At 44.2% G+C, this 26161-nt stretch overlaps 1 protein-coding gene across 1 annotated transcript in view; it reads right to left on the reverse strand.

The window, feature by feature from the left end:
- The window catches only part of EXOC8 (exocyst complex component 8), a 64864-nt gene extending 39027 nt beyond the window's left edge, over positions 1-25837 (reverse strand). Inside the window, exon 1 of the mRNA XM_063443391.1 lies at positions 25292-25837. Within this exon, the coding sequence (XP_063299461.1) occupies positions 25292-25746 (455 nt within the window). The 5' untranslated portion in view covers positions 25747-25837. The remainder of the gene's footprint in view (positions 1-25291) is intronic.
- Between the last annotated feature and the right edge of the window lie 324 nt (positions 25838-26161).

Consider the following 26161-nt stretch of genomic DNA (forward strand, 5'->3'; position numbering starts at 1 on the left):
GCCACCTCATCAGCCTCTAGCACAAACACACCGGTCCACATCATCAAGAGACTGGGTCGATGGAAATCCTCCATATATCATGCATATATTCCACAACCGGAAAAAGAGCTTTGTCAAGCTTTCAGGAACTTGGTCATGTAAAATGCAATAAAGTGTGTATTTTCTCGAATTTCTCTTTTGCCCTCTTATTTACAGGCCCACTCGTACGTTGGTTTCGGCACACCACAACCAACTTTGCTCTTACAGTTACTATCCATTACGTATTAAATTCTGAGCACAAATATATATATATATATATATATATATATATATATATATATATATATATATATATATATAAAAAATTACCTGGGGGGCAGAGCCTACAAGCCTAACGAGCGGACGCCATCTCTAACAGCTCCCACACTCTCAATCTAACCAAATATCTCTGCAACTATAGCCCATCCGACCCTCATACCATTTTAGCTGGGTCCCCAGAACCGAACCGCATCGATAGATGCCTTTTTTTCACAATCCGAGGCACTCCAAACCGCGTCGAAAAACAGGGGCATACAGCACACCCCTAAGCCTGGGACTGGAGGCCCTCCTCTGCGGCAGCACCATACTCCCCCCGCTGGGATCGGAGCCACTAACCTCTCCACCACGTCCGGAACACCGGAAGGCAATGGGGCGACGCTCCCCAAAACCTAATACAGTGGCTGACGGCAGAGATATAGGGGACATGTTGAGACAGCCTGCACAGCCTAAGCAGACTCCAGCTGGAGACCAGAATGAGGAGAACCGGGCACAGAACAGACAGAGGGCTACAACACCCATTCAGGCAAGTCCACTCCATCCAATTGACATCCCAGATGGGACTGCTCCCACAACAAAACAGGACTTAAAACTCCTGCTTCACGACATCCAGCAAGTATGGACAGCCGACCTCAGAGCACTGAGAACTGACATACAGGCCATAAATGAAAGAGTACAAACCTCTGAAAAGGACAGATTAGCTGCCAAAACAGACATCTCAGCCCTTAAAGAGACAGTACAACCACTTGCAAAACACCCAAGTCACACTGACACACGAAATCTCAGCCCTGGAGGACAAACAACGCAGGAACAACAAAAATCCGTGGCATCCCTGTTGCTGTGACCGCAGAGGAACTCCCTCATTACACAAGCAGATTACTTGCATCCATACTGCCACACACAACATCCAAAAAGATGGCTGTGGATCGAGTGTTTCGTGTTACAGGCACACCACAAACTCCAACTGGAGCGTCACGAGACGTCATTCTTCGCTGCCTAACCTCACAAGATAGGAACCAGATCATGATGGCGCTGAAGAATAAAACACCCCTGACCTTCGAAGACTCCACGTTAACATTCTATCAAGACCTCACCAAAAATACTCTAATCTGGCAGAAATCACTGAGCGCAGTTACCTCTCAACTAAGATCTGCAGCCATACCCAACCGCTGGGGGGCCCCAGGAACTCTTGTGGTAACCCGCAATGGAACTAACCACACACTTATGTCGATAGAAGGAGCACCGACCTTCCTCCAGGCACTGGGACTAACAGGCAGCCATCAGGACCCACAGTCGACCACCCCAAGGGGGACATGGGACCCTGCTCAAGTCACCCCCTTCATCCCGAGAGCCGGAGGCTCACAGGCAACTGACACCTGAGGACAAATGGGGACTGGGTCAATACTTATGGCCACGGCACCTGAACAAACACGACTGGGCTAAAACTCAACATGAGTCGTTATACATGTTTTGATCTAAAGTTGCAACTGTATATTTGTTTTCTGTTTTTTCTTTCCCGATTTCTCTTCTTGCTAGCTCTCTCTTACACACTTCAGATCACCGCTTTATTAGAGTGCTAGAACCAGCAGAGCCTGGAATCTCGGGGCACATTGACGCACTAACCCACCCCCACCCCCACCCCCCCTTGGTTAGGGTACACATAAAAAAGGACACACATCTCTCCCCAGACGTCCTGGCAGAGCCCCATACGACACCCAGCCACACACTCCAACATCTCAGCCACTAGGCAACTGACACCCCATACACCAGGGACTCCTATAAATCACCACAGGCATACACAAGAGATGCCACTGCAACCCTCCATGCAGAACCTCAGTTGACTATTCCTCACACCACAAGAGCACACCTGAGAGCCTAGCCCCTCGAGACACTACACACACACACACGAAACTCCTCTCAGAAACGCACACATGGTAGATATTTCTTGTTATTATGCATGCAAAAGAATATGTGATAAAGCCTGTTTTAAATTGTTTGATATCACTCATGTTAAAAAAAAAAAAAATTTTTTTTTAAAGGATTGGTAAAACTGGCATATTCCACCCATACTCCTGTAAGGTGCAGAAGCACCTGAATAGAGCCTCTGCCGCTCAGGACGCTACCCAGACCCTACAACAGCCTCCACAACCGAGCTGGACTTGACACTTGAGTAACCCTCACTGCCTGAATATGTTTTATATCCTATGCTTCTCCCTTCAATGCTTTACTTTTTTTTTTTTACACTAATAATCTCCTTATTGTACCATATTATGTTCACCACACGAGGCCATGTCCCCATGAGGCCTGTTGCTTGCCACTCACATACTGCTAAACCTGTTGCCAGACACTTTAAGTTCCTCTACCATTCTTATACTCTTGTCTCATTAAGCATGTACCCATATCACAGTATTCAAATCATCATATACATCTGAGCGACCCACGCGTCACCACTACACTAGCACGCTTAAACGCATGGGTCACACATGTAACATTAGCGTACTAACTCATTGAAGATGTGTACAGAAACTTCTTGTATTTTTTTTCGTTAACCCCTTCAGGACCGAACTGTTTTTGCGATGTTTGTACGTTAAGGACCAGAGCTATTTTAACACTTTTGTGGTGTTTGTGTTTAGCTGTAATTTTCCGCTCTCTCATTTACTGTTCCCATACAAGTTATATATTGTTTTTTTCAGGACAAGAAGGGCTTTCTTTAAATACCATTATTTGTATCATTTCATATCATTTACTTTAAAAAAATATAGTAAAATATGGTGGAAAAAAAACCAAAAAAACGTGTTTTTTGACTTCTACTTAAAAAATATTTTACTGATCTACAAAATCGAATGAAACAAACTGCTAAATAGATTAAACATTTTGTCCTTAGTTTAAAAACACCCAATGTTTACGTGTTTTTTTGCTTTTATTTGCAAGTTATAGGGCTATAAGTACAAGTAGGAAATTGCGGTTTCAAAATTTACATTTTTCAAATGTATCAATAGTGACATTGTAACACTGTTATGTCATAAATCTCCAAAAAACACCCCACATGTATATTATTTTTCTTAAACTAGATAACCCAGGGTATTCATCTAAGAATATTTTGATACTTTCTATGCAGCCATTTTACCATAAACCTTTGTCAAACTTTGCATAGGTAGTTTATTTTTTTTATTTTTCACACATAAATTGCAATTCAGGTATAAATTCACAGATTTTGTTAGGTGTCACTACCAAACAACACCCCAATATGTGTTCAGCAACATCTCCCGAGTACAGGGATACCCCCCATGTATAGGTGTATTGGGTTGCTTGGGGGCTAAAAGGCCACATTTTGCAGGTGCGCTTATCAGTTTCCCAGCTCGGAATTTTGACATGTAGTCAACCTGCATGCATGTCCTATTTGGGACATTTTTGAAGCCGGCCAATGTATTTTACCCCCATCAAACCATATATTTTTGAAAAGTAGACACCCTAGGGTATTTCACATGGTGGAATTTTTACACTTTCCATGCACTAATTCTACCACCAGGCTTTGTCAAACATTGAGTTAGTAATTTTTTTTCTGTTTTTTTCACACACATTGTACTTTAGGCATGAATTAACAGATCCTGTTATGTGTCACTGCCAAACAACACCCCAATATGTGTTCAGCAACATCTCCCGAGTACAGGGATACCCCCCATGTATAGGTGTTTTGGGTTGTTTGGGGGCTAAAAGGCCACATTTTGCAGGTGCGCATATCAGTTTCCCAGCTCGGAATTTTGACATGTAGTCAACCTGCATGCATGTCCTATTTGGGACATTTTTGAAGCCGGCCAATGTATTTTACCCCCATCAAACCATATATTTTTGAAAAGTAGACACCCTAGGGTATTTCACATGGTGGAATTTTTACACTTTCCATGCACTAATTCTACCACCAGGCTTTGTCAAACATTGAGTTAATAATTTTTTTTCAGTTTTTTTCACACACCTTGTACTTAAGGCATGAATTATCAGATCCTGTTATGTGTCACTGCCAAACAACACCCCAATATGTGTTCAGCAAGATCTCCTGAATACAGTGATACCACCCATGCATAGGCTTGTCGGGTTCTTTGGGGGCTAAAAGGCCACGTTTGGCAGGTGCGCTTATCAGTTTCCCAACTTGGAATTTTGACATGTAATCAACCTGCGCCCATGTCCCATTTGAGCCAATGTATTTTACCCCCATCAAACCATATATTTTTGAAAAGTAGACAACCCAGGGCATTTTAAATTGTGGTATTTTAACACTTTTCATGCACTGAATTCTACCACCAGCCTTTGTCAAACTTTTGGATAGTAATCTTTTTTTGTTTCTTTGTCACACACATTGTACTTTAGGCATGAATTAACAGATCCTGTTATGTGTCACTGCCAAACACTGCCCAATATGTTCAGCAACATCTCTTGAGTACAGTGATAGCCCCCATGTATATGGTTGCCGGGTTGTTTGGGGGCCAAAAGGCAACAATCAGAACTTGTACATGTCAGTTTTTCAACTTGATATATAGGTATGCTTGGTCTATCTTCAGTTTGACATATTTTTGTACCCCCCAGTTAATGTTACCATCATGCCAATATGTATAGTATATATTTTTATAAAGTAGACATCAAATGTTATAGAGGATGGAGTGTTTTGACTTCTTTCCCCCAACCATTTTGCCCCCCAAAGAAAGTGTAGTGGTATTTTCTTTATTCTGGTTTTTATGCACACGTCATCTGGTTTTGGACAGCTGGTTATGTGTTACTGCCAGAAAACTTGTTAGGCCAAATGTGCAGGTAGCAAATGTACATTTAGCAGCAATCTTTAAACTGACTCCTGCAAATAGAATCTAAATGGAGATTTGGGGGAAGGAAACTGACTAACAAAAAAATGGCTGCTTTCCAAAGAAACAGAAAATAAAATAAAAATTCAGGAACACTTCTTACAACTGTTCTGTGTGGTACAGCTTGAAACATGTTCCTACACAGAGTCCTGGTTTCGAAGGACAATCAGGACAGTGAAAAGGGGTGTCTGTCCTTTTCCCGTTTTTAAAACAGACCCGGCAACGTTTCTGGGGTTTTTTTTTTCTAGCAGTTGGCGGTAACTTAAAAATAAAATGTCTGGACTCAGCTTGCACCGTTGTTGGAACTTGTCCATCTCCATAAATTGTTAAAGAAATTATTTTCAATTGAAATTGGAGAAAGGTGATTTTCCCTGGATTATTTTTTTTAAAAAGTAAAAATGAGTTGTGGGTTGCTATTTGCATCAGATATATAGCCACCTTTTTATACCATGCTTTGGTTTTTCGTAAAATAAGATACGGCTGCATCAGCTGATCAGCCAAATCAACATCACCCATGTACTTATTATACGCCCTGATGCAAACCGGTTTGGACTCTACTCTGCCCCGGACAGAGACGTCGGATATGCGTTCGTCATGGATGGTGGTGAGCATGTGGACATCCTTCCTGTCCCTAAATTTTAGTGCAAGCACCTTAGCTTTCCGAAGTGCTTTACATTCGCCTTTTTTTAATTTTGCATCTATGAGAGATCGTGGAAAGTCTTTGGAATTTTTTCTGGCAGTGCCGCAGGCCAGTGTCTGTAAAGCATAAAGTGTTTTAAATAGACGGACACTACTATAAAAATTATCCACATAAAGGTGGTAACCTTTATTAAACAAGGGGTTTAGTAGGTCCCATACAAGTTTCCCACTTGTCCCCAGGGAGTCAGGACAGTCAGGAGGGTCCAGTTGACTATCTTTCCCCTCATATACACGAAAGGCAAATGTGTATCCGCTTTCGCTCTCACACAGTTTGTACAGTTTAATGCCATACCTAGAGCGCTTTGAGGGGATGTATTGTCTGAACCCTAATCTCCCTTTGTATTTCATTAGAGATTCATCTATGGATAAATTTTGTTGGGGGGTATAAACATCCGAAAATTTGGCCTGAAAATGGTCTAGCAGTGGGCGTATTTTATAAAGCCTATCGTATTGGGGGTGATCTCTAGGGTGACAGAGGGTATTGTCACTGAAATGTAAAAATCTCAGCAGTAACTCGTATCTGGCTCTAGGCATGGTTTGGGAGAATACTGGACTCGACATTATTGGGTTGGTGCTCCAGTATGAGCGAATCGATGGCTTTTTTATAATCCCCATGAGCATTGTAAGAGCCCAGAATTTTTTAAGCTCTGGGACATCTGTGGGATGCCAGTCATGCTCCCTGGCTGTATAGCTACCTGGATTGTTGTCAATAAATTGGGTAGCATACAAGTTAGTCTGGGAAGCAATCTCCTCCCAGATGGTATCCCCTAAAAATAGTTCTACATACTGCATTGGGGAGAAGCCATCCACATTAACATTAATGCCTGCGTTGGCACTAAAAGGGGGGACGTTGGGCTCGGCTAACTGTGGAGGTACCCAGTCCTCCTCCACATTTGGCATAGCAGAGGAAGCACAGCTTCTTTCTTCAGCCGGCTCACACACAGATGACATGTCGTCTTGACTAGACATGTCAGAAAACTGACCTGGGTCAAAATCTGACGCAGTGTCAGTGGCGTCAGAGTCTGACGCCAAGAAGGCATATGCCTCCTGCAAGTTATACATACGCTGCATGTTTTACACACGACTAAAACAAATTACAAACACACAACATTTTTTTTATACTTTTTTTTTTTTTTTTTTTACTAAAACAGACTAAACAGCAATCCCTAAACTAACTCCTGTCACAAAAATCTAATGGAGATTTGGGGGAAGGAAACTGACAGACTAAGACAGACTAAGACAGACTAAGACAGACTAAGACAGACTAAGACAGACTAAGACAGACTAAGACAGACTAAGACAGACTAAGACAGACTAAGACAGACTAAGACAGACTAAGACAGACTAAGACAGACTAAGACAGACTAAGACAGACTAAGACAGACTAAGACAGACTAAGACAGACTAAGACAGACTAAGACAGACTAAGACAGACTAAGACAGACTAAGACAGACTAAGACAGACTAAGACAGACTAAGACAGACTAAGACAAATATTTTTAAAACAAATTTAACCCTTTAAGGGCAAAAAAAAAAAAGACAGACAGTACAAATGCACTGCTGAAACAGATCTGGCAGGGAAAGGGTTAAAATGGATTTTTAATTCACTGCTGATACTTTTTACAACTCTCTGGAACACTCTGCTGCAACAAACTATCACGATCTCTGTCTCTCTCGCCTCACAAAACGCCACAGAGGAGAGAGGGGCAGAGATCACTGTCAAAGTGAGTGTTTGTAACACCCACTTTGACAGCAGTCAATTGTGAGCGATCGCGGATCGCTCACACACCGTAATTGGCTGTTACTATCTGCCTGGGATGTCTGGCAGATAGTAACATCATTGTACTGGCAAGAGCGATCTTTGATCACTTCCTGCAGCCCGTTTTCCGCTATGACGGTTCAGGACCGTCAGCGGTCCAAACGCACGTTTTACCGCTGACGGTCCTGAACCGTCCGCGGTCCTGAAAGGGTTAATATAAAAAATGTGCTGACGCAGCAAAATGAAACAAAGTATTAATCCTAGCAGACCCATGCCTTACGTAACCTGTTTCATTGTAATGTTTGCATGTTCTTGCACTCGTTGTTGTGACGATGCAGGAGAATTTGTTCACTGACTCACAATAAAATTAAAGAATAAAAAAAAAAAAATAAAAAAAAAAAATTACCGGCACTCTTGGATTTAGTTCATCCAGTTTATTTGTAGGTAGATTAGGTCAACGTTTCAGCTCCCAATCGGAGCTTTCATCAGGACACCAAAATGCATAAAATATTGCAAAAGACAAACATATATAAGACACCAAGACATTATGCCTTTGGTGTCCTGATGAAAGCTCCGATCGGGACTGAAACGTTGACCTAATCTACCTACAAATAAACTGGATGAACTAAATCCAAGAGTGCCGGTAATTTTTTGATTCTATATACTATTGGGACTTGGCACCTGGTATTATACTTATGTAGAAGTGCAAGAGGTTCTATATTGTGTGTGTAAATTATATTATATATATATATATATATATATATATATATATATATATATATATATATATATATATATATATATATATATATATATATACATATACACACACACACACACAACGCTCAGCGCGGCACACAGACCGCGAGATTTACACAGGGAGCTGAAGGATGGGTAAGTAAACGCCCCCTCTGCACAGTCCATGCCACCGGAATACTATATCCCCCCTCCCTGGTAAGAAGCAGGGAGTGGGGACTAAATAAATAATTAAACATTTTAGTATAATTGCTTTTTTTTTTTTTTTTTTTTTTTTTTTTTTAAATGCGCTCCCCCCCCCTTTACACAAATGACATCCCTAGACAAACTGCATTATATACACAAACCCCCTACACAAAACACACACACTCTGCATTCACTATATATACACACACACAGCACCCCTGTCTAAACACACTGCATCCACTACATGTGGCATGTATATTTTGTGCCTTTACATTTAGAAATAGTTTGTATTTTTTCAAAATGGTAAATGTACATAATATTGTCAAGTTATCGGCTATCGGCCTGAAAGTTCACAGATTAGTATCGGCTCTAAAAAAAAAAAAATCAATATCAGTCGTGTGTGTTTGTGTATTATTTTAATACAATGTGAAACAAAAATCTGCACACCAGTCAAGCCATAAGACATGGCTTTTCCCAGAGAAATCCCAAATCTGCAGTGATGTTACAACCGCAAAGGATTCTCTGTGAGCATATGCAAATTAGTTTTAAGAACTTTTTTGCCTCATTCCATTTTAAACATGGATTCCTTTTAATCTGTGTTTGCTGTATACAACAGCTTGAAACACAATTTAGGAAAAGATGCACAATTTTCCCCACCATAACCTATTTGGATTTTGCTTCCCAAGCACTACCAAGCCTCAATAAACAAACCAGTAACCAACCTCATGCTGATGAGTTGCATTAACAACGAAACAGCTGTCCATGAGTGGTTCACTAGTTTTGCAACTTTTCCTAAATTGTGTTTTAAGCAGTTGTATACAGCAAACACAGATTAAAAGGAATCCATGTTTAAAATGGAATAAGGCAAAAATTTGATTCTTTGGTAAACATACACTGTCAAAGTGTATTTTAAAGTGTATTTTAATATATACAACTACAGGCAGAGCCTGTAGTTGTGGGAGGGGTTAACCGGCCTATTTATACTCAGACCTACCCCTAATCAGCGCCGAGATCGACCCAGACTCCACTTCCGGTTCCAGTCCAGCAGCATCCAGTCCAGCAGCTACTCCTATTACACCCAGCACACCATCCCGACGAACGGAGGGTCCCTTCCCCACCGGCAGTCAGCCAGCCGCAGGCAGGTCCGGCACCCGGTCCACGGGTAAATCCGGGCAGCTACTGGGCTTCTGCCAGCTCATTGTCGCCGGCATTCCCACGCCGCGGTTACTTCCGGTCACATGAGTACACGGCACGCTTCTACTTCCGGGTCGCTCCGTAAAACGCCGGACACACAGTTAGGGGGAGCGGAGGGGCTGGCAAAACCACTCAATCACCAGAGCCAGCCCTCCCCCTCCCCCGTTTCTTCCGCACAATCCGCCTGTCAGGGGAACGGAGGGGCCAGCAAGCACACACTCACAAGGGACACACACAAATAAAAAAAAATATAAAAAAAAAATATGTTTTTAAAAAAACAATTACCATACTTGTATTTTAAGCAAACCCTAACAAAGGATATCAGATCATTTCGTACCGCACCAATACATAGGTAAGTAAAAGAAGAATCTTGTCAATGCAAGATCAATATCACACTCGCATATTCACTCTAATCATTAATTAGGCTCTCCAGAACGACGCATAATCCGCAAACTGCAACTCGTACCCACCGGACAAGTTTCGCGCAGGTAATATATTCCCACACGGCACTCTTACATACGTCAAATAAAAAAATAAAAACTTATTACATAGATTTTAACTGTCCCTCTTAATAGGTCTCCAAGTCATCTCAGGCAACCACGTGATATAACAGTCTGGAAACATTAATACCATCCAGTAATTCAAGGCTTGTGCGCAACTCGCTAAACCACAAGTAAGTATCCGGTTTCTTTTTCCCATCTATTCCCCCCCCCCCATTAAGTAAGCACCCTGTCAGACACGCACCTGACAGACCAACAGCTTAAAAAAGGCCACACAGCGGCCCATTCAAATCCCGTTCCCTAATCACATCCATATTCAGTGGTTAAATCCATCACTCACCACCGAGGCACGACACCTCCACTTAGTTTCATACTTCACCCCAGGTCGCACGTCGTCATGCTCATCCGACCTCATAAACCAAGATCGCTTCGCCCAACGACACCACAGGCAAACTCACCATAGACACATACGCACGCCCCAATCACTCCTTCACGTCAAAGAAATTCACTCCCCCCCCAAAAAGTTTTTCTAATAATATTCATCCCCCAAGCAAATCAATGTCCCCTAACAAATGTACTTATTCACGTTATAGTATGTCACACACTTCTGACATAGCCGAGGATTTCTCCCTACCCAGCACCCCAGCCAGAATCTCCAGCCCAACTAGACCAAGTACCGCAGTGGATAATGTAGAGATGGCTAGTCCAGCGTCCCTACGCTCCTGGACCATACCCAAGATCGCAGCAGAACTCAGGAGACGAGGCATACCATACCCGGCCCGCAAAGCGGAACTATACTGCCTCCTGAACGCTAACCCTGACACCCCGCGACCAGGCACCAGCACGCAGGCTATCGACGGAAGCACACCTGGACTTCAGGCCACAATGTCCGCTCTTCTCTCTTCAGTCAACCTCATCAATGAGAGACTGGAGAAACTTGAAAATCAAGTGGCCATTATCACCCCAGCTGCTATCCCCTCCGCGCTACCAGACTTTGCCTAACCCGGGTAACAGCTCAAACCCCAACCCAGCACCTACACCTACACACATCATCACGCCTACCCACTTAGTGTCCCAGGCTATTAAGAAAGACATCTTAGAAGGTAAAGATGTCAACCTGGTATCACTCCTCATAGCATCCAAGACCTGGTAGAAAAGAAGGCGTATTGCTATGGGGAGGTATCGGTTGTACTCAAAGCTAGGGACCCCAGGCTTAACAAAAAACTGTCCATCCCTGATTTTGTGATCGCATTTGGCTTATACAGGGACGTCATCTGTTCAGTCTTCCCTCAACGCAGAGAGGAGCTGGATCTTTACCTCCACAAATTGGTGGACCTAGGCAACAAGTACGGAGGCTATTCATTCTATGATTATCATAGGTCATTCTCGGCGAAGGCGGCGGCAGCACTGATTCAGTTTAACATACGCTCAGACTGGAGCCAACTGGACACGGAACTGTTCTGCCGCCACTTCGCCGGCCTCAAGCCTCCGTCTTGTGCCATTTGCACTTCAACTGCACACTCCACCAATTTGTGCCCCTCCGAACAGAGCCAACACTCCACCAGCCACGCAGAACCCACCCCCAAGTCAGACAGGGTGATCAAGGACAAATTAGGCAGACCCATTGTCTTCCTCGGCAAAGCACAGATATGCAATAACTTCAATGCGGGAAGCTGTAGCTTCAGCGCTTGTCGTTTATTGCATGTCTGTTCCCTTTGCTTTAGGGCACACGCAAAGACCATGTGCCCTAATAGGCTTTTCCCTAGACAAAGACTCACTGAAATTAATGTTAGCAACCTCACCTATTATCTCTCCAACCACACCTCCCCTGGTCGAGTTCCTCACTACAGGGTTCACGGTAGGTTTCCACACGGGGCTAGTGGCAACCCCAGGGGGCACCCTAGAATGCAGGAACCTGCAATCAGCTACACTAGACCCCGTCACCACCGACGCTCTGCTCACAGCAGAAATCAACAACGGGTTCATGATAGGCCAATTTACATAACCACCATACGCTAGTTTCAGAACTAACCCAATTGGCATTGCAACTGGGAAATTTAACAATAAAAAACGTATGATCATTGACCTATCAGCGGCTCATTCATCTGTGGTTCCAAGCATTAACTCGTTAATACCATCCAGTGAATTTTCACTACAGTATGCCACAGTGGACAACGCTATGGGGGCGATCTTGAAAGCAAGTAAAGGCGCCTGGCTAGGAAAAACCGATATCACCAACGCTTTCAAGTTGCTACCCATACATCAGTCCCTGTGGCATTTACACAGAGTCAAATGGAAGGGCCAGTACTACTTTGCCAAAAGCAGTCCCAAACTGTTCGACACGTTCGCAGAAACATTGTGCTGGCTACTCCTAAACGTGTGTGCTTGCCCAGTAGCAATTCACTACCTGGATGACTTCCTCACGGTAGAGGAACCTAACTGTACTCCCCACAGTATAGATAAAACCGCTGCACTTTTCTCCACACTAGGAGTACCTCTATCAAGGGAAAAGACGATAGGTCCCGCTACAGCCCTAACCTTCTTAGGGATTCATCTCGATTCCACAGCTATGGTGGCGAGTCTACCAGACGAGAAGGTTAACCGCATATCTAACGAGATCACATGCTTCATAAGAAAAAACAGTTGCTCCCGCAAAGAGCTACAATCTCTCCTGGGCTCACTAAACTTCGCTATCCGAATTATACCACAGGGTTGGGCATTCATTTCACGCTTGTTACACCTCCTAACGGAGACCCCCCACGACAATACTCACATTCACATCGATGATAACGCCAAAGCAGACTTACTCATGTGGGCCAGATTTCTTGCTTCCTGGAATGGGAGATCTATGTTCATACCCCCACTCGATGTAGATTCCCCAGTCATATGGACCGACGCAGCAGCCCACACAGGGTTCGCGGCCATATACAACAACCAGTGGTTCCGTGACTCATGGCCTTCCGAAACCTAAACATTACAGGCATTTAAAACCACGTCCTCACTTTTCGAACTTTACCCTATAGTGGCAGCCGCACACACGTGGGGCTCATTGTGGGAGGGCAAAGCAGTTAAATGCCTATCCGACAATGAAGCTACATGCGAGATCATAAATAAAGGCAGATCCGCATCCCTAGTCATCATGAGACTAATGAGGAGACTCACTTGGCTGGCAGCAACTCACAACTTGCACTTGCTTTGCATGCACCTACCAGGTCAGGAAAACATTGCTGCTGACGCTCTCTCTCTCGCTCCAACTTTCAGGCATTCTTCGAACAGCAACCCACGGCGGCCATCAAACCCGAGCCGACCCCCACATTTCAGGACCTGATAATGGACTGACACAACACGCACTAACGTTGGCAAAATCTGCTCTGTCAGACAACACCAAGAAGTCCTACGATAGAGCACTCACTATTTTCTCCAGGTTTACCTCGACCACCACATCACGAACACCTTTTCTATCGACACCATAGTCGCTTTCACCGCTCACTGCCACCTACACCTGAAGCTGGCACACAACACCACCAAACTTTACCTCACAGGCCTACAGCACCACTTACTCACCTTTTTTCCCTGCCACAAGCCTTTCATGTCATCCTATCTCCTGAAAAACGTCCTGAAAGGTATACTTCGCACAGACGGCCCTCCTACAGCAAAAAGGCAACCAATCGACGGGAACTAGGGATCGACCGGTTATCGGTTTTACCGATATAATCGGCCGATATTCGGTATTTTCGGCAATATCGGTATCGGCCAATAGAGACACCGATATTGCCGATAATACATCCTAGGACCACCAGGCTCATTACAAGCCCGGCGGTCCTGGTGGGGCGGGCAGCAAGAATTTACTCACCTCCCAGCAACTCCTCCAGCTACCCAGTGTAACTATCGCGAGACCCGCGGCCGTCAGAGCGGCCGCGAGAGTTACACTGGGGAGCTGCTGAGAGTTGAGTAAATGCTTGCTGCCCGCCCCCCCCCCACAGCTCAGCCCATGGCACTGGACCACCAGGGACTGCCAAAGCCCCCCTCCCTGGCCAGGCAACAAGCAGGGAGGGGGGACAACAAAAAATATAATAAAAAAATAATGTAATAAAAAATGCCCACTCACACACATACACACACTCAATTATATACACATACACTACACAAACACGCCGTGTATATAATTCAGTGTGTTTGTATAGTGTGTGTATATAAAGCGTTTATATAATGCACACTGCACAAACACTGCATTATATACACACGCACACTGCACAAACACTGCATTATATACACACACACACTATACAAACACACTGCATTATATACACACACACACACTATACAAACACACTGCATTATATACACACACACACACTATACAAACACACTGCATTATATACACACACACACACTATACAAACACACTGCATTATATACACACACACACTATACAAACACACTGCATTATATACACACACACACACTATACAAACACTGCATTATACACACACACACACACACACACTATACAAACACACTGCATTATATACACACACACACACACACACTATACAAACACACTGCATTATATACACACACACACTATACAAACACACTGCATTATATAAACACACTATACAAACACACTGCATTATATAAACACACTATACAAACACACTGCATTATATAAACACACTATACAAACACACTGCATTATATAAACACACACACTATACAAACACACTGCATTATATACACACACACACTATACAAACACACTGCATTATATACACACACACACACTATACAAACACACTGCATTATATACACACACACACACTATACAAACACTGCATTATATACACACACACACTATACAAACACACTGCATTATATACACACACACACTATACAAACACACTGCATTATATACACACACACACTATACAAACACACTGCATTATATACACACACACACACTATACAAACACACTGCATTATATAAACACACTATACAAACACACTGCATTATATAAACACACTATACAAACACACTGCATTATATAAACACACTATACAAACACACTGCATTATATAAACACACTATACAAACACACTGCATTATATAAACACACTATACAAACACACTGCATTATATAAACACACTATACAAACACACTGCATTATATAAACACACTATACAAACACACTGCGTTATATAAACACACTATACAAACACACTGCGTTATATAAACACACTATACAAACACACTGCATTATATAAACACACTGCATTATATAAACACACTGCATTATATAAACACACTGCATTATATAAACACACTGCATTATATAAACACACTGCATTATATAAACACACTGCATTATATAAACACACTGCATTATATAAACACACTGCATTATATAAACACACTGCATTATATAAACACACTGCATTATATAAACACACTGCATTATATAAACACACTATACAAACACACTGCATTATATACACACACACACTATACAAACACACTGCATTATATACACACATTATACAAACACACTGCATTATATACACACATTATACAAACACACACACACACACTATACAAACACACACACACTATACAAACACACACTCCATTATATACACATACACTACACAAACACACTGTGTATATAATGCAGTGTGTTTGTGTAGTGTGTTTATATAATGCAGTGTGTAGTGTGTATATAATGCAGTGTGTTTGCATATAATGCACACTACACAAACATGCTGCATTATATACACACTATACAAACACACACACACACTCTGCATTATATACACACTACATTCACTACACACACTACACAAACACACACACAGACTCTGCATTCATTATATACACACACTACACAAACACACACACTTTGCATTTAGTATATACAGCATTCACTTCACGCACACTACCCACACACACACTGCATCCACTACACACACACTAGACAAATACACACTGCATCCACTACACACACACACACACACACACACACACTGCATCCACAACACAAACACACACAGCTCCCCTGTCTAAACACACTGCATCCACTACACGTGGCATGTATATTTTGTGCATTTACCTTTAGAAATTGTTTTTATTTTCCAAAATGGTAAATGTACAGAATATTGGCAAATTATATCGGCTATCGGCCTGAAAGTTCACAGAATATCGGTATCGGCTCTAAAAAAAAAAAACAATAACGGGAACAAATTCAAGGCTCTGTCAGATCTGGTAGATTCCAGCCCATTCGAACCTTGTACTAACTGTGTACTCAAAACAGCTATGTACATAGCGTTCTACAGGTTCTTAAGACCCAATGAGTTCACAGTACATAGTCTGTCTGTAAATAGGAGCTACATCAGAATTAGGGATCTGCAAAAAGTGGGTGACCACTACATACTGCTTCTAAGACACTAAAACAAATCAGTTGGGACCTCCTACAGAGATCCAGTACTTCACGACCCATAATAAGTGGTGTCCAGTGACAGTCCTGGATACTTTCTGCCTTTCCCTCAGAGACAAACAAAGCTACTCACCCCTACTCACAATTTCCAATAAACCCCTAACGACGGCAAAATTCATATATTACGTAAGGGCGTTATCGGTCAGACTGGGTCATGACCCCATGTCCATCTCAGGACACTCATTTAGGATCGGCGCCGCTTCAGCCGCTTCCAGCAATAACGTACCCGTACACATCATTAAAATACTAGGTAGGTGGAAATCAGCAGCTTACGGTAAATACATTCCACAACCAGAGAAAGAACTTAGGAAAGCATTTAAGGAATTGCTCATGTGAATGTATAAAGCATTAAAGTGTTTTGTTTAAAAACCTTTTTGCCCTCATTATTTCAGGCCTACCCGGTCGTCGGTTCAGGCACACCACAACCGACTAGCAATCATCAACTACTGCTCCAGATACGGCTTAATATCCCCGACTACAAAAATATATATAAAAATTATTATTATTTTTTTTTTTTTATTAGGAAAAAAAAATGTGAATAAGTTAAAAAATAATTAAAAATATATATAGCTGTGTAATTTCATTCTAACTGTATTTTGAGATATCAAAATATATATATATATATATCTCAATCAAAATACACGTAGAGAGGCGGGGCTTGACTACTGAAGCGAATAGTCGCATGGCTGAGGAGCTCCGGGCCACTACAACCAAAGAACAGCGTTTTCAACCCCTACCAATGGGTTAATCCATCCAATGGGGACCCCAAAGCATACCGGCACCAAAATGGGGCGGAAAACTAAAAAACTTAAACCAGACAAACCCAGAATAGACTTCCACATCGACAAACTCTTGCGGCAGGCCCAGGGCGCAACTAACTCCAAAATGGCGTCCATGCATGGAGGATGCTCTGACTTTTACGAGGAAACATCCGATGAAGCAGAGGAGATGACCCCTCCGGCCCAGCCACAGCAGCCACCGAATCGGAGACAGCCCCAGCCAACCGCCGTAAAACCCACGCCGGTAAGCATGGAGGCAATCAGGGAACTGATGGCGGAACACCACCAAAAAATCTCGGTCGATGTGGCCTCACTCAGGGAGGCCTTGCAGGGCCTAGACGGCAGGCTCAGGGTGGTGGACACCACCATAGAAACCCACGGCGGCCAAATAAAGTAGCTGCAGCAAGCTATTACAGAGCTTAAACAGCAAAACGAAAAGACTGAGCTGAAACTCGCCACGATGGAAAACAACCGCAGCCTGAAACACTTAAAAATCAGGGGCGTTAAGGATGACATACCTGATGCTGAACTGCCTCATTTCGCACGCAGGCTCCTCACAGCACTGCTGACCCCGAAGTCTGCTAAAGCAGTGACGCTGGAAGGCTTATTCCGCATACCAAAGCCTGCAACAGCCCCAGCTACAAAAAAGATGTGATCCTTCAATTCCAAACCCAGAGGGACAGAAACGCAGTCCAGACAGCTGCCAGAGAACACCCAACCTACCTTTTCGAGGACATGAACCTTGAGTTCTATGCGGATCTCTCTGGGGCCACCCTGGCATGGAGGAGAGCCCTGCGGCCACTTACTGCCACCCGCAAACACACCACGTGAAGTACCGCTGGGGCCCTGCGCACACCCTGCAGGTTACCAAAGGCGAATCCACGCACACCATTCGGTCCCTGCAGGAAGCAACGATGGCCCTGAGGCCTCTAGGCCTACCCCTGGACATGCCTAACTTGCCTAAGCCTCCGAGTCTCACACACCCTGCACGCTGGGCAACTGCTTACGCCCCGGAATTTGTCCCCAGGCGGCCATCTGACCTGTCGGCAGATGCGGCCACAACCTGAACTTCAACGAAGGCCCCATAGCCCAGGGTTCTTGCCCATACCCACAGGAACTTTTGCCTGAACAACTACCTGCATTTCTGAGGTTCTTATGTTCCCGGTCCCGAATGTTTATGTGACTTCCTATGGACGAACACTACCAGGGCAATTACTGCCCACCATATATATAGCTCTACAGGACAGTTGGCTGACAGCACCCTGCGCTCCCAAACACGACCTCCACCACGCCGAGCCACGGACTGACCTACTTACCCAAGCGAGTGAATGGTGTTGGGGGGACGGCTTGCAGCTCCTTTTATTATTGTACCAGCGCCCATCCGGGTGAGAGCGGGACTTCTTAAGTGCATATGTAGTGTTTATACGCTGTAAACCTAGCGGCGGTTATGTACCCTTATTTTTGTTCTAGCGGTAGGACGGCCTGCCACCACACATCTCACACTACCCCCTTGCTTGGGAGGTAGGATGTACCACATACACCTAACACTGCAAGCCCAATCCTTACACGCTCTAATCTGGTTATTATTTATCCCGTTTTTAGCCAACGCTTCTCACTAGCATACTGTAAATATCTCACTAAATTACTAGCCTAGCTGACCGAACCCCGGACGTCATAGCCCAGTTAAACGTCAGCCGGCTTATGACATATAAACGTACAAAGCTTCTCATGCAGTTGTTTCACTACCGAAGACCATTCGGCTTCATTTAAGCCTGTTTTTCTAACATGCATGACATGCCATCTACCCTCTTCCTCACTCTCCCAGACAAGGCACAGCAACACTAGCACTGACATCACAACTGTCTACCCGAGTCCAGATGTTACACAGGGCATAACTCCTCTCATCCACCTACACTGTACTTGAGCATTATGACAGTTGCCCTTACTATTATTTTACCAATTTTATTACCCACCACGATTTGTATATAAGCTCTTCTTTAACTTCTGTGTACAACCATTCGACGTTAATGTTTTGCCTGTTTACCTCTCAATCTGAAAATGTGCTAGTATTTAAATGCCATACCTGTGAAATGCTGTAATACTTTACGACTTGCAAATGCTATTGTGGCATAGTGAGTTGCTATGTTTACGTTAGCACACAAAAATAAAGAATTACAAAAAAAAAAAAATACACGTAGAACGAAATATATATATATATATATATATATATATATATATATATATACACATATACACACACACACACACACACACACGTATATATCACTATATATACAAATAATTGTACAAATGAGATATATTTATTACATAATTAGGTCATTTTAATTAATTACAATTTGCGGGACTGCCTGACAACCCAGGCCGAAAGTATAGGGAATTTAATTTGCTAGCACTATATTTAACCTTATAACTTTCCAATACACCATAAAACCTGTACACAGGGGGTACTGCTTTACTCGAGAGACATCGCTGAACACAAAAATTTGTGTTTCAGAACCATAAAATGTATTAGAAACAATGATTTTGTCTGTGAAAGTTAGGATTTTTGCATTTTTCACACACAAACAGCACTTACACGGACGATATTATTGCTGTACTTTTTACTGTTTTGAAACACAAATATTTGTGTTCAGCAAAGTCTCCTGAGTATAACAGTACCCCTCATCTACAGGTTTTATAGGGTTTTCAAAAGTTACAGAATCAAATATAAGGCTGGCGTTTCAGTTTTTTCACATTGAAATTCACCAGATTGGTTACGTTGCCTTGAGACCTTATGGTAACCCAGGAATAAGAATTACCCCCATGATGGCTGTGGCGGAACCAACCTCGCCACTGTGAACTGGAGAGGCCTGGTTGCCAGCCTCCTGCCCTGCGACTATGGCCCTGGGGTGTATTAACCCTGTAAGAAGTGTATTTGGGCACAATGGATTTTTGTATGCTGTTCCTGGCCCTTTAAATACTTGGGAGCAGTGTTACAACTTTTAAACTGGCACTTCGAATGCAGTCGAAGTGCCGAACTGCCCGCCATTCGACAAACGAACACGTGGCGGCGGCCATTTTAACTTATTCGACCGCGGTCAGCGGTGTGTGCAGCCAAATCTATGGAACTGTTTGCAGCTACCCAATTGCACGAACACCGCTGACCCGTACCTTCTTCGACACCACGGCTGGAGACTACGTCCCGTTCGAAGATTCGAACGCTCGTTCGAATGGGACTTAGTTGTTTTCTCGGTGTAAAATAGACCGACCGCACAGCCCAAATCCATGGAACAGTTTTGGGCATGAAAATGTGCCTGCGGTCGGTCAAAAGTGACATACCTATGTCTCGAACGGCTGGACGGATTCAAATGATTTTGGGTATGTTTGTATTTGGAATGTGCTGATTAATAATATGTAACTGTTATTAATATTGGATGTATGGTTTTAGAGTTATGAAAGTTGGGTAAAAAGTATGTTTAAATTGTACGGATAATTGGGTTACCTCTCAGGCTAAGGGGAGGGAATCTGTGGGATGTAACCATTGTGTGATTGGGTAATGTATAATTGTATGTGGGCATCTCCCTTGCAGGGGAGAATTGCATAAAAGCAGAGTGTGTGTGTCATTAAACCTGAGTTCTACTTTACCCTCAATTTGGAGTGCCGTCTCTTATTGGGGGAATCTGCTACAAGGGATTGCTATGCTTGTCCTATTCCCTTGCTAAATGTCACGTATTCATCCGCTTATAGAAATGTGGTTAATGTCATTTACTGTCCACACAGGAAAAGTTGTGCTGAGCAGCAACCTAATCCACAGAAGGGTTAATGCTGAGCAGCAATTATGCAAATGAAGCCTGGTAACTGACTTTGGGGTCAAAGGCCGGTTACAGCCTATCAGAACTAAAGGAGGGGTATTTAGGCCCAGCTCTCAAACTGCTCAGTGCCCTGTCGTGGTTTCCCGAGAGCGCGTTCCTGTTATTAGTTTTCTACCTGGTTTTTGCCTTTGGCTTTGTTTATTGACTTCTCTATATTCTGGTATCCTGATTCCTGGCTTTCCTCATCGCTGCGTCCCTTTCTGTGTTCCCTGACCTCGGCTAGTATTTTGAATATTTTATGTACGTTAAATCCGGCCATTCTAAGGACCGGTAATACGTTACTTATTTGTCATCCGTGCTATACAGTTCTACGTGCTGGATCAAACAGTAATCTTGACACTAAATCACTTATGCTTTTGTTCTGCTTGACCTCAAAATGAAGTGTCGTCTCGTTATTGGGGGAAATGGATTGTATGCCGATTGCCAGGAGTGTTCAGCTGTTTACAGCATTTATATGCTTGAGAGCATTTTTTATGCTTCTCCGGTTCGGTGGTTGTGGTGTCTGCTGCAGTGCTTGGAGTCCTCAGGCAGCGCTATGAGCATCCTTCAACGGAGGTACCCAGTCGGGATGCAAGGCTATCCGTTACATTGGTGGCAAGCGGTGGGATGGCGTCCTAGTGCAAGGTAAAGCAGCTCAGAAACACCGTTCGTGGATTTACAAATTGAGGGCAACGCTAGCACTCATGAAGCGCCCCTGGGAGCAGAGGTATCCAGCGACTTGGAGCAGACAAGTATGGAAGGCTCTGGCTCTGAAGATGATTGGCTGGCCCAGGGGAGGCAGGGAGTGGCCAAGTATGGGGATGTACCCATGGAGATACGGCGGGTGATCTGGAACCAGGTCATGGCCGAGCGAAACACAAGGCTGGGCCGAGAATTCCGTCTGGCGAAAGAGAGAGAGAGAGAGAGAGTATGCTCAGCGGAAGGAGTGTCACAGCAGCCGAGTAGAGGCTGCATCCGAGGAGGTTAGCCGTCTTCCCCTGAAGCGGCCGGAGGAACCCGAAGTAGGGGTCCTCATAGACTGGTCCTGTGAGGAAACACAACAGGCATCTGGAGATGGGACCGAGGTCTCTCCACCAGGATGCTGGGCAGCCGGCCCAGATCCCCAGCAGCAGCCGGAGTTGCGAGGTGCGGAAGCAGGTGGTCCTTACTCGCAAATGTTGAGAGACCTCACAGACTGGTCCTGGGAAGACCCACAGATGGCAGGTGGAGATGGGACGGCGGTCTCTCTACCGGCCCTACAGGGATGCTGGGCAGTAGGCCCAGATCCCCAGCGGCAGTGTGAAGTGCAGGGAGTAGAGAGCATCGTCTCCCCTCCCCAGCGGCAGTGTACCTTGCAGGGAGAGGAGAGCAGCGTCCTCCCTCCCCAGCGGCAGGGTGAGCTACAGGGATGCTGGGCGGTCGGCTCAGATCCCCAGCGGCAGTGTGATTTGCAGGGAATAGAGAGCAGTGTCTCTTTTCCCCAGCGGCAGTGTGAAATGCAGGGAGTGGAGAGCAGTGTCTCTCCTCCCCAGCGGCTGAAAGTGTGTAAGGGAGAGGAGCTTGAGACCCCCTCTCCCCAGCGGCAGCTTAGCCTACCAAGGGGAGACCCTAAGTTCCCCACTGGCGCAGATGGGACCATGGTCTCTGCGCCCAAGCTAGAGGGAGTACGGACAGTCGGTCCTGCTCCCCAGCGGCCGAGTCGTCTACTGGGAGGGGAGAACCTTGTCCCCCCTCCCCAGCAGCAGCCTTGCCCACCAAGGGGAGATGATAAGCCCCACACAGGTGCAGATGGGACCGTGGTCTCTCTGCCCAAACCACAGGGGGTAGGGACGGTCGGTCCTGTCCCCCTGCAGCAGGGCTGTTTATCCAAAGGGGAGACAGCCTGTCTTCCCCTCCAGCAGCAACACAAGGTCCAGAGGGAGGAGCCTACTAACACTTCTCCTCAGCTGAGCTCCAACCAGGCTACTCCCGTGGTAGCGCTGGCACCAGGGCAGAGTACCGCTGGTCTCTGCCCACGCAGCAACCCACCAATCCGGAGGGCTAGTACTCCCCAGACCCGTGGTGGAGCCCCTGGACATAGACAAGCTACCCACTACCCCAGGTGTAGTAACTCTTTCTTGTGGGTGGGCTGTACTGCTGATTGTGTTCTGTGGGTGGGTTGCTGGACTAACCAGGGCACTGACCGACAGGAGGTCAGATACCCTGATAGTCTGGATGGTAAAGGGGAGAAATGTGGTGGAACCAACCTCGCCACTGTGAACTGGAGAGGCCTGGTTGCTAGCCTCCTGCCCTGCGACTATGGCCCTGAGGTGTATTAACCCTGTAAGAAGTGTATTTGGGCACAATGGATTTTTGTATGTGGGCGTCTCCCTTGCAGGGGAGAATTGCATAAAAGCAGAGTGTGTGTGTCATTAAACCTGAGTTCTACTTTACCCTCAATTTGGAGTGCCGTCTCTTATTGGGAGAATCTGCTACAAGGGATTGCTATGCTTGTCATATTCCCTTGCTAAATCACTGCTATGCTCTTGTTCTACTTGAACTCAAAACAAAGTGTTGTCTCGTTATTGGGGGAATTGGATTGTATGCTGATTGTATGCTTTTCCTGTTCAGCTGTTTACAGCATTTAAATGCTTGAGAGCATTTGTATGCTTCTCCGGTTCGGTGGTTGTGGTGTCTGCTGCAGTGCTTGGAGTCCTAAGGAAACGCTAGGAGCATCCTTCAACTGAGGTACCCAGTCGGGGTGCAAGGCGATCCGTTACAATGGCATACCATTTGCAAAAGTAGACAACCCAAGGTATTGCAAATGGGGTATGTCCAGTCTTTTTTAGTAGCCACTTGGTCACAAACACTAGCCAAAATTGGCGTTCAAATTCGTTTTCACATTTTTCACACACAAACAAATATTAACGTTAACTTTGGCTAGTGTTTGTGACCAAGTGGCTACTAAAAAAGACTGGACAGACCCCATTTGCAATACCTTGGGTTGTCTACTATTGCAAATGGTATGCCATTATGGGTGTAAATTTAATTCCTGGGCTACTATACAGTCTCAAAGGCAACGTAACCAATCTGGCGAATTTCAATTTCAAGTGTAACGTGTTATATTTGACCATGTAACTTCCCAAAACACCTTAAAACCTGCACATAGGGGGGTACTGTTTTACACGTGAGACTTTGCTGAATACAAATGTGTATTTTATTGCAGTAAAAGAAAACAGTATTATGACATTGACAGTTAAAATGTCACGTAGAACTAAAAAAACTAATTCTTATTTTCTCCCATTTTTTTTCCCATATTAAATTATGTTTCATAGCTAAATATTTGATATTAAATGAAAGCCCTGTTTCCCCTGTATAAAATGATATATAATAAGGGTGGGTGCATTTAATATGAAAGAGGTGAATTACGGTTGGACAGACATATAGCGCAAATGCCAGGTTTTGTTTACATTTTGTTTCGTTCACAACATGTACATTTGGCTCCGTCCTTAAGGGGTTAAAAGAAATAATAATAATTGGACAGTTTAACTGGAAAGATGAAAAGGACATATTTTTGCATAGAATTTACATTTGGCAGTCCCGATTAGAATTCAGGGCTGCCAAAGACAATGTGCCGGTGTTTGTAACTAGCCATTGGCATAAAAGAGCAAAAAAAATTAAAAATACAGAATGTCAGATTTTAGAAATCCCCTCCCCCCCTCCTCCCACTAGCATAAAAGAGCAAAAAAAAAAAAAAAAAATACACTGTCAGATTTATAAACAGACCGACCCCCGCAACCCCCTTCCCCAGCCCCCACCACCACCAATTCTAAATGTCATGGAAATTTAAGTAACCCTTTACTCACACCATTCCTGTATCAGTATACACAAAGTTAAAGACCCCCAAATCACAATTTACAGAAAGAAAACGCCCATGTATGTTGAGTTTTACCTTCCGGGAGTCTCCAGCAGGTTTTTGCAACCTTCTACTTTCTCTAACAGAGTGGTGAGGTTCCGCACTTTACCCTCGTCGGCCTCCTTAGGAAAGGCGGCCTGTAGCTCTCGGGCGCCCTCGCCGCGATCTGTGTACAGGAGGGCCTGGGTCACGCTCTCCATGATGCTCTTCTGCTCGGTGAGTATGTGACTAAGCTGATACATCTCTCCCTCCAGGTAGCTGATCTCCCGAGCTGTCTCGATAAACTGCCTGTAATTCTGGTAGACATTGCGCTTTAGATTCTGTGCTGTCTCGTCTGCCAAGCTCTGGATTCGTTGCATGTGCTCCTGCAAATCCCGGTCCCCGTCGGACTGCTGAGATAGCGACTTCACGTACTGTTCGGCTTGGAAGCTGTTGGACTCCAACTGTTTCCTCAACTTCGATACTGAACTGCCACCTCCCGTTTCTGCCATTATCGCAGTGTTAAATAATGCGTACCGATAATCCTGATTTTCAAAAGTAAATTGTCATCCAAGAGAGTAATGTTATGATAGGAGGGCGGGTAATGCCCATCCAGCTAAAAGACCTGTGATGTCACATATGTCATGTGACTCGGAGGTCACGTGGTACAGAGAGAAATAGGAAACTTAAAGGAACACTATAGTCACCTAAATTACTTTAGCTAAATAAAGCAGTTTTAGTGTATAGATCATTCCCCTGCAATTTCACTGCTCAATTCACTGTCATTTAGGAGTTAAATCCCTTTGTTTCTGTTTATGCAGCCCTAGCCACACCTCCCCTGGCTACGATTGACAGAGCCTGCATGAAAAAAAAACTGGTTTCACTTTCAAACAGATGTAATTTACCTTAAATAATTGTATCTCAATC

The sequence above is a fragment of the Pelobates fuscus genome, chromosome 2, assembly GCF_036172605.1.
Source record: "Pelobates fuscus isolate aPelFus1 chromosome 2, aPelFus1.pri, whole genome shotgun sequence".
NCBI classification, from domain to species: domain Eukaryota; kingdom Metazoa; phylum Chordata; class Amphibia; order Anura; family Pelobatidae; genus Pelobates; species Pelobates fuscus.